Here is a 15,479-nt window from a genome sequence, read left to right on the forward strand (position 1 = left end):
ACTTCATTAAAACCTTGATCGTGATTTCCGGACTCTAAGCTACTTTATTTACCCGCTTTGAATGCTGTGGCTTAAACAACGATGCTAATTTATGGATGTTATTGGGCGAACAAGCTTTATGCCGCCAAAACATTTAGCCTCGTCACATCGGACCAATGAAACAAACATGAAATTCTGAGGCCGTTCAATTCCGACGCCGAAGAAGACAACTTTAATTTTGGTGCGCAGGAGGAAGACCAGTGATCAGCTGGAGTGCGACAAAGCGGGGATAGAAAATGGATGGATGGACTTTTTCTTGTCTTACTTGTTAATCTTTTCATCCGCCGTGTTACAGGCACTGCTTGGAAAAAAGCATTTTCAGTAGGTATTTTTGGATGTTACTAGTATATATTTGATTAAAAGTTAAAACAAAGTGCTTCAGTGTAAATATCTCATGTTACATCGTGGACACCTGCCGCTTATAGACAAGGGTGGCCTATATATATGTATCAATTGCAAAGTTTAAGGTCAGCTTTATTTTCCACTTCTCCGCATGTACTGGACATACAGAAGAATGGAGAAGGCGTTTCTCACAATCCCACGGTGACATGAAATTAACAAAATAATAATAATAATAACAGAGTGCAAATTAGCAGTAAAGTGCACTTTTACATTAAACAGTAAACATTTAACGATGAGGCTCTTCTCACCATTTGGATGGTTTGAATCCAAGCTTAAAGCTGGGCAGGGCGTCCTTTTTTTTTTTTTCCAATCAATCGGTAATCGTCATGCCGCTGCGTTTTCAACGTGAGGCGTTGCCTGTCCATCATTTATTGTCATTTCATAATTATTATTCTTTATTCTGGAACATCTGAGAGCTTCTCCCCCCTGTCCTTGGATGTGGACACAGGCCAAACCAAGAGCTTGCCTCACTCGCCAGATGATGACGCAGAAGGAAATATCTCACACGCACCATTATTGATTAATGAATTAACTATTAATCATATATAATCATCACAGTTATTTAATTATTATCTTATTATCTAATACAATATTATTGTATAACATTAAATTATTTTAGAACATTAATTATACGGATATGTTTATATGTTTAGTATTATTAACTCATGTCATTGGCTGTGTGACGATGCAGAAAAACAGTAAAAGATCCAGTTAATTACCAGTGTGTGTATTTTCTGGAACCAGTCCTTCCATAAGGTACGTCTGTCACACACATTCCAGAGGGAACACAACCTCTGAAACTATTTATTAAAAAAACTCACCCTTTTCAACTCTTTGTTTTCTTCATCAGCCACTTTATTCAACTTTGTTCTTGACAGTTATTAACTCATTAACGCACACACACACACACACACAAACGACACCCACCCACACACATACACACAAGCAGAGATTCTCCTTGATTGACGGCAGAAAATGTCAACCGATAATTACCGTCCATTGTATTTCCATAATCCCCTGCTCCAGGCCTGCTTGGCAACCACCTGCGAGTCGCAAAAAAATAGAAAAGTACTGAACACGCACAAGAAATGCGTCAAGTGGTGTCGGTTGATAAGACAAAAATATGTTTTTTCTCCTTGGAGGCCATGTAATTGCCCTCAAGGGGACAAATAAAGTTTTTTTGAATTTGCAATGCCATTGCAGATGATCCATAGTGAGAGCGGGGAACAGGTGGAGGAAACTCTAAAGAGGTGGGGGTATGCGCTGGAAAGGAAAGGAATGAAGGTTAGTCAGAAGCAAGACAGAATAAATGTGTGTGAATGAGAGGAAATCGGGTGGAACGGTGAGGGGGTGGAGATCAAGAAAGTGGGGGATTTCAAGTACTAAGGATCAAGAGTTAACAGCAATGGAGAGTGTGGAAAAGAGGTAAAGAAACAGGTTCAAGCAGTTGGAGAGGTGTTCGAAGATGGAAGGTCTAGAATGGTCTAGAAACAGTGACGATGACCAAAAGACAGGAGGCAGAGCTAGAGCTCGCAGGGATGAAGATGTCGATGTTATTTTTGGGAGTGACCAGGATGGATAGGATCAGGAATGAGTCCATCAGAGGGATGACACATGTTAGATGTTTTGGAGAGAAGGTCAGAGAAGCCAGACTGAGATGGTTGGGTCATGTACAGAGGAGGGATAGTGAATATATTGGTAGACGGATGCTGGAATCGGAGCTTCCAGGCAGAAGGTCAATAGACGACCAAAGAGAAGATTTATGGATGTAGTGAGAGAGGATATGAAGGTAGTTGGTGTGAGAGAGGAGGATACGGAAAATGAGGTTAGATGGAGAAAGTTGATTCGCTGTGTCGACCCCTGAAAGGTAAAAGTCGAAAGAAGACGAAGAAAAAGAAGTCAAGGGAACGACGGTGTACTTTCAAATACATGATGTGCATATACCGTCCACATTCCAATGATTTTTGGAGTGCAGCTAAACCAGTATGGGAAGATGCAAATGCATACGCATCTCTCAGCCTTCCAGAGTAAAAAAATAATCTCACCAACATCGCAGAGTGACAACTCCTTCGTTCGCCAGTCGAGACACAGGGTGACAAGAGTTTCGCAGAACACTTTCACCCTGACCATTAACAGACGCTACAGGTGGTGAGTGGACCACACACACACACACACGCACACAGAATTCAATATTTAACAGATGAACACTTGATTGTTGAGCATCTCATTACTCGCTATTGTTTTCTGTATGCACGGATGCAAAGAAAAAAAAAAGAAGAAAAAATTTTTTTTGCAGATGTTGGGTATAAATCCCCGATCGTACATCGCGTGACTACGCTGGGGTGAGCCACGAGATTCATCCTGGAATAAAAATGAGCTGTGAGAAAAGCTGCAGCTAACTTAGTTGGTGGGTTTAGTTATCATGTAGAGGGATGTAGCCTTTTCATCGTGTTTTTTCGAGACACGTTTGAGAGAATTTTCATTTCACATGGAGGCGTAGCAGTGACAATGAGAGTGACCTCCAACCTGGAGGAACATCTGAAGGGGGGGAAAAGGAAGCACAGGAATGAAGGCAAAATAAGCAATTTGTCCGTCTGGGCTACACGCCTGAGAGCACTGAGTCGACAAGCCTTTTTGTTTTTTGAGCTTTGCCTCACCGAGCGGGGAGACGCCCCTGCTCCTGGCATCGCTGCTGGCGATCTGCAGGTTCGGAGGGTCGGTCGGGCAGACGGACCCACTGCGGACCGCTCCCTGCCCTGGCGTTCGACCCCAAAACAGCACATCCTCATCAGATCTAAGCCTCTCTCCTTGAGGAAATTTCCTCCTCTGATGCAAGAGGCTTCTGGCGGTTGTGTGGGGGTGGTTGTGGAACAGGACAGCTGGGGTTTGGCTTCAGGCTTTTATTCATTTAAATTGAGACCTTGTATGGCAACACATTCTGACGCATCGCTCATGTCTTCCTCAGCTAACGGGTTTTCCTCCAGCATGCTGCTCTTCCTCTGGCTGCTCCTCGGCCTGCTGCCAGGTAAGGGGCCGAGGAAGCTCGCCGGCTGACCGCGAACACCGCTGCAATCGACGACTCGGAGCAAGACGTTACACACAGCGGAGACTGACGTTGACTTACAAGAGAGTTACTGAACCCTCAGGGTCGGCACGGTCCAGCTCACCGAGGAGATCACTGATTGTTTGCTGGCGATAGACCAAAAAGAACAGAGGGAGTGCATTCTTTGAGCGAGTGAGCGGTAGAATTAAATACTTTTGACTCGAAGACTCGTCGGCAGGGTTCGGCTTACTTGACGGTAAAGACTAATTATTCCCCTCTGGGCTGCTTGAGCCCATCCCAGCTGTCAGTTCATGAGCGCAGGAGTTCACTCTGGACCAATCGCACGGCCGCATTTAGAGACACGATCGTTCACTCTCTACTTCCTCTTTTTCTTCTTCTCCTTTCGGCCGTTCCCTTCAGGTGACATCGCAGCGAATCGACCTCCTCCATCTGGCCCTACTTTTTGTATCCTCTTCTCTCATGCCAACTAACTTCATATCCTCTTTCACGATGTCCATAAATGTTCTCTTTGGTTTTCGTCCTGCCTGGCAGCTCCAATTCCAGCATCCGTCTATCAATATCTGTTCACGACCCAACCATCTTAGTCTGGCATAATCCCCAAACCATGTGTGAAACTTGTGTCTATATAATGTGACCACTGTGTTTTTATGAGCTCTAATAAATAAATACACCCAAACAGAACACACAAAACATCGGTCCCCAATACAGGTTCAGATTTAGAGCCATAAAAGATACATGTTTATATTGACCGCAGCGGCCAGAAAGCATTTCTGTCGCTTTCCTTTTGCTGAAGGTACGTCCTCCTGTGCGTCTCTGTCTGCAGGTGCGGCGGCGTTTACCCTGGAACATGACATAAGTGCATGTCCTTTGACTGTGGGGTCAGTGGAGTACACGACAATCTATGTGAGTGTGATGTGTCATAGAGAAGAAACTGCTTTTTTTTTACATTTTTCAAGAGCCAGAGCGACCAATTAATGGACGCTCTGGCGTGTCAGGGAAGATTTCTGAGACGCTCAGCCAAACCTCGGTCTCCTTTGGGAACCGAGTAAGATTTTTGCTCATCCATGCGGTTCCGATGTGGTGCTGATGTCTCCTTTGCTTTGTCATCAGGCTTCACCAACAGCCATATGAGTCGACTCTCTGTGGGTTCAAGTTTTTGAGTTCATATTCTTAAGTTTGTGTGTAAAGTTCCTGCTGGGCTAGGCTTATTGAGCAGACATCGGCTCTCGGATCTGTACGAGGCGATTTCAAAAGGGTCGTTTTGTCAATCGTCAATGTCAAATTGTCATTTTGTCTCTCTTGTCTGGGTGACGTCAACAGCTTTCGATCGACAACCAGATCTTTTCAATATGCTTCACCGGGTTCGCCGTTCTGACCAATGACTGTTTCTGGTTACTAAACATGGCGGGAAGCACTATTACCGCAGTGACAGAAGATGCAGCAGTGGAGCCAATTGAAAACTTTATACGACAGAACTCAGATTGTAGGACAAAACTTGTTTTGCTGGACAGCAACGGTGATCCTGTGGTGAGTATCTCAATGTGTGTCATTACAGAACGAAGACTTTTTTTAAAACCTTTGGGAGATGAATAACTGTTTTCTCTCTGTCTTTTTTTTTTAAATTCAGTGTTCGGTATATATGCGTAACTTCGATTTAGTTCATGGTATCACGATCAAAGAAGAAACCGACTTTTTGCAAGTAAGTACTGCACGTGCTGTTCCTCTTGGGACGATTATTTGTCTTTCAACCAGACACTGAGATAATTCCAGGGGGGGGAATTTTCTTTCACTGACTATAAAAAGTTTGGCTGACTCCTACAGAACCCAATTCAAGTTCTTACAGAGGTTAAACATTTGTGTTGTCTGTCTGTACGCTGTGCTCAAATGTTGAGTAAAGAGCCTTAAATGAAATGTATTATTATTATTATTATTATTATTATTATTATTATTAAGTCTTAAGATTGAAACATTAAAAAAAAACAAAAAAAAAAACGAGTAATAACAACACTGTTACGCTGATACATTGAGCTATTTCGAAATACTGACGTGTCAAAAAAGTCACTCCGACACGATGTCTTTTTCATGCAACATCATAAGAAATGGTCACAAAATGCAGTCAAATGGTACAATATAATAGATAAATCTAGAATAGCAAATTAATTTTTCTCTGGCCACTGGGGGTTTTGAGGTTTTTAGTTTGTTCAAAAAGGTTTGTTTTACATTGTGTTTTTTTTGTTCTGCACTGAATGTTGCATTCACCCCACTTTTTTCTTTGCAGAAATTTAGGGTATTTTTGCAACATTTTGGTCCTTTTGAAGCTGACGAGGACCCATCATCTCAATTTAGTGTTTACACGTTGACCATCACATTGTGCAGACACTCAGGTTAGTGGATCCATGCGCTGTGTAAGGGTGTGTTAAATCAACACAACTTCATTCTTGGTGAAACTACCCTGTATTTGTCCAGTAAGAACTGCCGAACGTATATGAAGATTAGAAGTGTCTCTTGGCCGCAGGTTCTCCAAGGCTACCTGTTGTATTCCTGCTTTATGATGTCACAACCGCTGCTGACTTCTTCCCTTCCAGCATCAAATTTCAGACTGAGTGTTTGGAAAAGTGCATTTCAAAATCAAATTCTTCCAAATCAAAGTCAAAATCTTGTAGCAACTGGACTTGATTTTCTTCCCTCGAAGACGTTTCACCCCTCACCCGAGAGGCCTCTCCAGTTCAAATGGACCAAATGGACGAAAACTAACTCATTCACACTACGAGCCACCCCAGCTTCGAGGAACAGCCAACTTAGTTCCCGGCGGCAATATACATAAACCACCCATGGTCTAGTGGACCTGAAGAAACTTCACGGAGTCTGTGGTATCAACAGGAAAAAATAAAGTCCAGTTGCCACCTCAAGATTTGACGCCAAACTAGTCTCACATGCTGTTCTTGTGGTGGCCCTCAGGGTCAGGTCTGGGCACCCGCTGGACATTCAGACAGCGGAGAGACTATCGCTGACCCGCTGACCTCGTCTCACCAGTGACCCTCAACTGGTTTGACAGTACGACACAGTTGGAACAGTGGGATCATAACTGAGACTGCAATACAAGCGGGGAGAAAAACTTGTGCCATTTTCCATACGTTTCTAGTCATAGGGTCAGTTGAAGACTGTGTCCAGTAAATAAGGACATTAAAGAAAAGGGTAAACACACATGCAGAAATCATACAAAGCCAGAATCAAGAGCTCGCTGCAAGTTAAACAACTGGGAACCATGGATTTATCCAGAGAGTCAATCTACTATTGAGCAGCTCTGGGGTCCACGAAGATAAACTGGGACTTGTTATTGAGGGTTCCCCAACTAAAATGATCGTGATAATGAAGTATTAAAGTGAAGCGACAGAGACGCTGTTCTAAGAGAGAGCAGAAATTTGTGTGATGGAACTTTTCCTTCGGCATTTTTGGCCTTCTACTACCCCAACCAGGTAGTCTCCAGGTAGTCTCACCATCTGTCTGTACAGAGTTTATTTGTCCAGATTGCAGCCCGACATTCTCCTGAGGTTGTCCCCCGATGATCTGATCTGCTCTCTTCCACTCGTACCTCCCCATCGGTTTCCCAGGGCTGTTCTTTTGCCACCTCGTGCCGTCTTCTTGTTCTCTCCAGTCTCCTACAGCTTATGGCCTTCAGGAAGCTGCCCTCTGATCTCCTCCAGTCCCCTCCTGGATTGGTCCCCCCTGAAAAGCTCTGCCCCTCACTTTATTCGTTCTTTTGAAATGATAATGGCTATGCATAGTATGTTAAATAAACCCAAACCGACAAATATTTTCTCTCAAAATTTCCAAAAAATTCACTCTCGAGGTGGACCTTCATGATATCCAATTTCTGGATCTCTTTGGTCGTGGCACTTAATGCTGCCGTCGCGATACACCCTGCGAAACCTCCTCTGCCCTTCGACTGGTTCATAGCCAATTGCTGATCCTGTACGTCTACAGTGTAACTGAAGCTCAGTTGTGTTGAGTTGTTTGAAATGTGGCCAACACGTACGTCTCTCGAAGTCTCTGTGTTTATTTTCAGGTGAGTTTTACTTGGATGGCACCGAGAGATGCAACGCGGCAGGCGAATATGTGCAATGCTCCCAAGGCGAAGTCACACTAACCCAGTAATTTGGTTATTGTTGTTGAAAATATCTCTGTTTGCCTGTTTGGCATTGTGTTACCTGTTTCTTGCAAAGGAACCAACAGTGCAACAGTGCGCTGTTCTGACAATGTTCCTTGAATGTCACCCCGCCTCAGGTGCGTGAAGGCCCACTTCATATGCACTGTGACCGGCCCCACTATCATCAGTGTCCAAAATGAAGTCACCACCATTCAGGATCGCTGTGCCTACACACTGATTTCAGATTCAAACTTTGAAGTGTTGGGGGTTTTCCGGGATCGCCGTCGACCTGATGTCATGTTCTTGGAGAATGTGATCATTCTTCATGATGCCACACAGGGCGAAATTGAGCTGGGACAAAACGGGAAAGTGCAGGTAAAGTCCCGGCAGCTGGCATTCCGTGAATATGGTCCACATCCAGCTGAATCTCATTAGCTTCATCCAGCTGCTACAGCCGGTTGAGCTTCTCTTTGTGCTAATGGCTCCCGTAAACAAAACAAAACAAAACAAAACATTGTCATTTTTGAATTCTCTTGCCATGTCAAAGTCTCGGTGAGAGGAGCCTTCATTCTGGTATTAGGCCCGCACAAGAACGATATGCTCAGCACCGTCCCTATGACGCAGTCATTTCCTCATGGACCGCATACTTGAATCAAAGTGCATTGCACTAAATCTCTTTTCACGTGTGGAACAGATTCCCTCCCGACAGGGTCAGTTCATTTTGTTCCCCCCCCTGCTGTGACAAAGGTGGACGGTGTGGAGGAAACCTTTGACTCCAGCCCGGTGACACATCACCAGGTGACGCTCAGCACGGACTCAACTGGAGTCACCGCCGAGATGAGCTTCGGTGACCATACCGGGAAAGTCTTCTTTGACGGCTACACTTTACAGCTCCATTTAGAGGGCAGCAGCTGGCTTGCACCAGGTAAAACCACTAAGCAAGAAGGTTCTGACTCCCGATTCCAAATTTCTGTGTCTGCCAATTCCTTCTGCCCGGCTTCTCTCTTGCGGAGACTCCGTGTTCTCCCCTCTGGGTCCTTCGCTCTGTGTCCTCCTGTCTGGGTTCTATCCAGGTTCTCCGTTTTCCTCCCGCGGTCCCAAAACGGTCGTCAGATTCATCAAAGACTGACCGGTCTGTAGGTGTGAATGACAGTGAATGGTTGGATGGTTGACAGCTGACCCGTCCAGGTTAGGAAGCGAGGAAGTGTTCTGCACATCTTAGAAGACACGGACGGTAAATTCAGGGGGTATTAATTCAAATCATGATTTGGACTTCCCATGCTTATGTTGTACATTACCAATGTGACACAAACATTTGAAAAACCATCTGCTTATGGATGGAAACCGTCGGAAGCGGCCTGTGAACAAAGTCAGAGTAATATCTCACGAAGGCCAGTGTCCCATGTGCACGCCAAACCTGGAATCATCGAAACCCTCACACAAAGTGTTGCAGGTTGGAGACCGAACAGAATGAACTCCAAACTTCCTTATCGAACCGGTGCTGTGGTGCTATGTTGCCTACCTACTTACGGCAGCACTTGTACTTTTGACTAGAGATTCCAACAAGGCACTACAATGATACCAAAAACATCTTACAGGAGAAACCCTGACATTTGACAACTAAAGAAAATGCTGGAAACCAGCATTAAGATTTAGTGCCATCCGCACAGTGGCTCCCATTTTCCCCTCAGCCTAAACACATCAATAAAAACAATCCAGTGTTGTGTCCGATGGCTACCGTACGCCGCTACGGCTTCTCCGCATTGGTCAACGAAATCACCTTCTGTGGCCTGCGGCTTGCGGCTCTATCGCACTTTGTCTGGTTTCCGCTGTTGGCTTCTCACCAATGGACTGCGGGTAAACAATGTATCGATGCGCTGTGTCTTAAAACTCTGTCAGGGACCCAGTCTCAGAGTCCTATCGGAGGCTTATGCAACGACATCAGCTCAGATCACGCCGCTGAGAGGAACGAGGACTACGGAGAAGACTGGTGAGAAACAGCAACATTAAGTTGACATTATTGGCAGTGACATTATTGACATTATCGACCATGCTGTTCTTATTCCTGAAAAAAAAAAAAAAAAAAAAAAATTCCGAGACTTAGATGATTTATGGCGTCAAAAAAACAAACAACAAAAAAATGATCTCGCGCCTGCATGGTTTTGATGAAGGCATTGCCTCTTGACCCTTTGCTATGTGCTGCCCCTTAGCTGCGAGGAAACGTTCGAGGGCCCCGATGATGATTCACTGGACTGCAACGCAATGACTTCACAGTGAGCGGCAACACACCTGAGACACACATTATTCAGGTTTTGTTTCAACTCACACATTTGATGGATCCGCTTGTACACAACAAGTCACACTTTGGTTTAAGTAACATCCACCTTTACAAGTTTCTCAAACACTTGAACTTTACCCCACTTACCCCAACCACCATACGACTGCTGACTTTCCAAAGCCATAACACGAGTGAATCAAACGACATTGCACCAAATTACAAAAGGTTCAATGAACAGGGATAATGAATCGGAGGTTGAATTGGGTCGGGTGCTTCTTCAGGGGGCTACTATTTTGTATCAAGCCATGTCTTACGGCTCCCATTTGGAGCAAGATGGGCAGAATCATTGCTGGGCCAGAGATACACCCGTACACAGTTTCATCCTGGTAATTTTCAGAAGGACTCCTTCAAAAACCCCAAAGGTTTGTTCAATTCCAAAGCTGAACAACATGTAGTCATCTTGTCCATCAGAGCAGCTGGTCCAGATGTGAAAAGAGGCTACTGTTCCCTGAGTGCGCATCCATCGAGTCATGTGTACTCGCTGTACACAGATGGTACAGTGAGGGTCCCCCCCTTTTTTGAATACACCTTCTATACAGTTTGTACAAAAGCAATTCTGTTCCATCGTTCACGAATGTAGTCGTCCGTGTTATTACATTACATTACATTACATTGCATTTGGCAGACGCTTTTATCCAAAGCGACTTACAATAGAGGACATAGAGGACTGCAAATACACTTGCAAATACACAATGCACAGGAAATATACAGAACAGTAAGCTTGGGTTAGTGAGGGTTTTTTTTTTTTTTTTTTTGGATAGAGACACACAAACGCACACACACACACACACACACACACACACTGCATAGCCTAACTTGATACCAACCTGATCTGGGGCATCAGCGCAGTAAAAAGTCCTGAAAGAGACACGTTTTTACCTGTTTCTTGAAGGTTGAGATAGATGATGCTAGTCTTGTTGCTTCTGGGAGTTTGTTCCACCACTGAGGTAGTAGAACTGAGAACAGTTTTGCCTGAGATCGCTTAGAGCGAGCAAAAGGTACTGCTAATAGGTTTGAATTAGAGGAGGTGTTATAATCATTCCTGGACATTCCTTCTCCCACAACAGCTGCAATTCCCTGGATGAGGCGCCCTTCTCTGACTGCCACAGCCTCATCGACAAAGATCCTTACATCACGGTCTGCAAGGAAACGTTGTGCACATACCCGGCAGTGGACGGGCTGAAGTGCCAGTTTCTAGAGGCCTACATGAGAGCCTGCAACCAGCTGAAGAGTGACACAGTGAGCGACTCATGGAGGGCAGGAAAAAGCTGCTGTGAGACTGACTTTTAGTTTCATTGTTATTAGTCCTTCCAAAGCATCAATATGTGTTGGTCCGTCGCCAGTGCAAAAGGTGTCGGGATGTGTGCAAGAGAAAAAGAAAAGTTAATGGTCTCACTTTGTCAGGATTTAACAAGGCGCAGCCACGACTCCATATGTGATTGGCTGATCTTCTTTTGAATCTTTTCAGCTGCCCCTCAGCCCTTTTGTCAGGGCACATCCTGCCTTTCCCATGAGTTTTGTGCCGATGGCATCAGCGGTGGAATCCAGTGTTTCTGTCGGGCCATTTTTGCCTCCGATTACAGACATGACGACTCTTTAGGCAAGTAGAGTGTGTGTGTGCTTGTGTGTGTGTGTGTGTGGGGGGGGGGATAAGATATTGTTTCTGGCAATTCTTTAATCACACAGTTTTGTTATTGGCAGCAAGTGACTTGACAAAGGTAAAACCTGATATTCTTGTCAAAATCTAATTGTCGTGACGACTGGACTTAAAGTTCTTGACATGAAGAGGTTCAAGCCAGCGTCCAAGGGGTTTCTTCAGTGCTAAAGAGTTTTCGAATATAACTGCCAGGGTTGGTGGTGGGTCTAGATTACGGTGGCTTGTTATGTAAATAGAAGAGTTGATCAGTAGAAGGGTGACACAGGTTCTGCATGGGTTTCTCCCAGGTTCTCTAGTTTCCTTCCACAGTCCAAAACATGCAGCAGGTTGATTGGATAAAAATGCCCCAAATGAGTGAGTGAATGGCTGTGTGTTTGTATATGTGGCCCTGTGATTGACCGGCGACCAGCCCAGGGTGTTCCTCGCCTCTCGCCTGATGACAGCTGGGATAGGCGCCTGCATCCGCCGTGATCCTGAGTGCAGTGCGATGGATGGATAGATGATCGGGAGAAACCGATTCGGATTTTCACACACTGACCAGGCCCGTCTGCACCCTCCAAACAACTAGGAATTAGCCTCAGTGCGTGTGATCCAACAGGTTTCACTCCTTTATCTGGCTTCACCGTTTCACATTCCAGTACAGGAAATCCCCCAAAGTAGCTCCTTTCTCCCCAACAAACGATACCCCCACTAGCATAACAACCGCCTTAGACCTAGTTTCTGCCCATCAACTCTTCCATTTCCATAACAAGCCACCGTGACCTCGACCCGCCAACATATGGCTTTTCTAAAAGTGACCGGTTTTCAGTAAAGGGCACCAAAGCTGGATTCACTGACAACTTCTGAGGCTGAACATCACTGTTCAGCCCACATTCTGATCAACGCAAACACATCACAACTCTGGTGGAAGCCTCTTGAATGCGCGTCAAAGCGTCTCGAAAGAGCTTCAAAAAGCTGAACAAGTCCAAGCATCAACCACTTCGTCCTCAAAGGCTGAAGACCATTTCACTTTTACCTTTTCCAGTTATGCCAGTCGAGTGCAAGGAGACCACTGCAAAGACTACTGTGTTTGGTTGCTTCCTCAACGAAGCAGACATCAGTCATACGGACCTCCATCTCAATTCCGAGGACTGTAGTGGTGAGTGGGATGCGGCGAAAAAAGAGGTCACCTTCACCTTCGACACCGCTGACAGCTGTGACGCAGTGATCACGGTGAGTCACCTTGACTGACTTCCCTCCCCGGGCCTTCAGACAAAACTGGGTACAAACGCATGGTGTTACTTCATTTGTACTGGGTGCACAAACACACACGCACACACACACACACACCATTGTCAAAATACTAAAGCACAGAATCAATACACGATTTGAAAAATCTGGACAAGTAGTTTTTAGCTTTTACTAGTTGTGTCATCTGCACTTCAGACCAACTCTTGCCTACTTTTTGGGGCCTATTGAACCCATTGCGGCTCCCAAGGTGAGTCTTCAGCCTCCACGACCAATGCAAACCAGTGATATTTCAAACTCAAACAAATTAACATCTGACGGCGTTTGGGAAACGTGTGTCACTTGAGTCTCAATGTCAAGTTTTTTCTAGAATACTTGATCTGGATTGTTGATGATGTGCGCTCCTCTGTCTTCTGCTTCCTTTGACCCTATAGAGCGACAGCAACCACGTGATTTACAAGAACACAATTAAGATTGCGGATAGTGAAGAGGAGAGCCCGTTTGTCGACAGGTTCAACTGTGCCTTCTTACAGCCAGACTTGCATAGTATTAGCTTCAGAATTGTGGACAGGTGAGTTCTTCATGGTTTAACAAGTAGACAATGGAAATGTACAGTGGAACTTTGATTAATGAGTTTTCCCAGATACGAGGTGTCGCTCAGCGAATGTTTTGTTTCGTGATCGGAGCCCAGATCTGAGTAAGCGGCGAGCAGGAGCGTTTGACACCAACGCTGTCTGCAAAGTGGCGTTTAAAGAGAGTGCCGTCGCCTCTCACTAGCCCTGAGAAAATAATGGATAAACACCAGCGAGGCGTGCGTGTCGTGGACTCACCTGTGAGGAAATGGAGAAGTTGTTGTCGGTGAGATACTGTGACTGACAGCATCATCCGTGAGAAGACAGGAGACATTTACAGGGATTTGGTGTGACGGGTAACAGGAACATGGCGTCGGAAGAGTCTTTCAAAGCCGGTCAGGAACAGTTTAATGGTTTGAGAAAGAGGACCGGCTTCCCTCCGCCCGTAAAGTGAAGCAAAGTCACATTTAGCAACACAATGTAGCATTGAGGGTGGGGCCAGAAAGTTAAGGATGGAGCTCCAAATGAAAAACTCCTCTGCCGGCACGGCGTCACAGTTGATTTCAATGAGGTTACAGGCTCGGTCACAGAATCAATGCCGCTCCTAAGTCAAGGTGTTACTGTACTGTTTTAAATTTCGGAAGAATTCCCAAAACAGAATAGAAAAAGTTGTAACGGGCGAATGCGTGTGACCCTGTGTTTCGGCAGCTCTGTGGTCCAATATATGAAGTATCGAGACTGGGAATACACACTGACTCTGACGGCATACACCGACGACCAGCTCGCAAACACTTTGACCTTGAACACGGGAGTCAAGCTGGATCAGACCATCTGGTTGAATCTAGAGGCGGAAGGCCTGGATGAAAACAAGATCGCCATGGTGATCCACGACTGCTGGGCGACCAAGGTGCCAGACTCCACCATCGATCCAAAATACTACCTGATAAGAGAGGGGTAAGAGAACCAGAGGTGCGGGCGGTCTGTTGCCATTAACATCTTAGTGAGACGGTCACACCTCAAAACTCCCAAGTAACACAAACAAAAAAGTCTGTTTCCTCCCACAACTTATCCTACTTGCTAACTGATCGCCGAGAGAAGCCCGTGAAGTGGTCACGGCCTCAACTGTGGAGGGTTTGATGAAGGTGTGGTAAGAAGGTTACCTGCAGGTGAAGTTGTGGCAAGAGACCTTTCTGCCATATTAGCTATTAGCTAGATGTTTCCTGGGGTTTGAGAAACGCTCAGAGCACCTTCAGCTCAACCTTGCTTAGACGGTCTCGTTACACATGTCCTAGAAGCGATACGACATGCCATGAAGGTCGGGAGCAGACCACAAACATTACTTTGATACAAGGGCTCTCTCGTGTGATTAGCTTTGCCGATAATTGATCTCGAGTTAATCGGTATTTGTCAATACCGCTGATATTCCGACGGTAGTCCACCGGATCGATGCGATCGTTTCATGTTGTTTTCTTTTTGTCCTCTCCTGAGCAGCTGCCCGGTCACTGAAGATACAACGGTGTCAGTGGTGGATAATGGTGTTGGACTATCCACCGTCTTCTCCCTCAAAATGTTCCAGTTCTCTGGTTCCAAGAGCAACATCTACCTGCACTGCCGAGTCAGGATGTGTTCTCTGGATGAAGAGGAGGACTGTAGCCCGGTAGGCTTACGCCACTTCCATGAACAACACCGTACCTCAGCTCAGCTATGTCTGATGTATATGTTAATTGTGGTCTCAGGACTGTGACAGTTCAAGACGGCGCAGATCCGCGGGATATGAAAACGAAAGCAGCCCTTTGATTTCCATGGTCTGGACTCATTAGGTAACATACCCCTCTGCTGCTGACACATAGCAAGTGATGTTGAGCCAATCACTGAGAAGGTATAACTGATGACGGGACTGTGCTAACAGAGTTCCTCTGGTCATCTTCTCAGGCTGTTTTCATCTGACACGGACTGATATAAAAGGTGTGGACCTTCACAATGATTCCAAACTCCATGTCCAGCATGTCTGAACCCCTCAAGCGTGACAGTAT

At 45.4% G+C, this 15,479-nt stretch overlaps 1 protein-coding gene across 1 annotated transcript; it reads left to right on the top strand.

Moving 5' to 3' along the window:
- Positions 1 to 3,393: 3,393 nt before the first annotated feature.
- On the top strand, positions 3,394 to 15,266 carry LOC147234797 (alpha-tectorin-like). The gene is given in 13 exon segments (XM_086144515.1): positions 3,394 to 3,466; positions 6,539 to 6,578; positions 7,790 to 8,027; positions 8,400 to 8,577; positions 9,552 to 9,642; positions 9,863 to 9,925; positions 11,058 to 11,263; positions 11,459 to 11,605; positions 12,672 to 12,859; positions 13,309 to 13,445; positions 14,155 to 14,400; positions 14,938 to 15,103; positions 15,183 to 15,266. Coding segments are annotated over 13 exon segments (1,857 nt in total).
- Positions 15,267 to 15,479: the final 213 nt, after the last annotated feature.

Source organism: Fistularia commersonii, chromosome 4, assembly GCF_037954325.1.
Source record: "Fistularia commersonii isolate RoL2024-O1a breed Wild chromosome 4, RoL_Fcom_v1.0, whole genome shotgun sequence".
Classification (NCBI taxonomy): domain Eukaryota; kingdom Metazoa; phylum Chordata; class Actinopteri; order Syngnathiformes; family Fistulariidae; genus Fistularia; species Fistularia commersonii.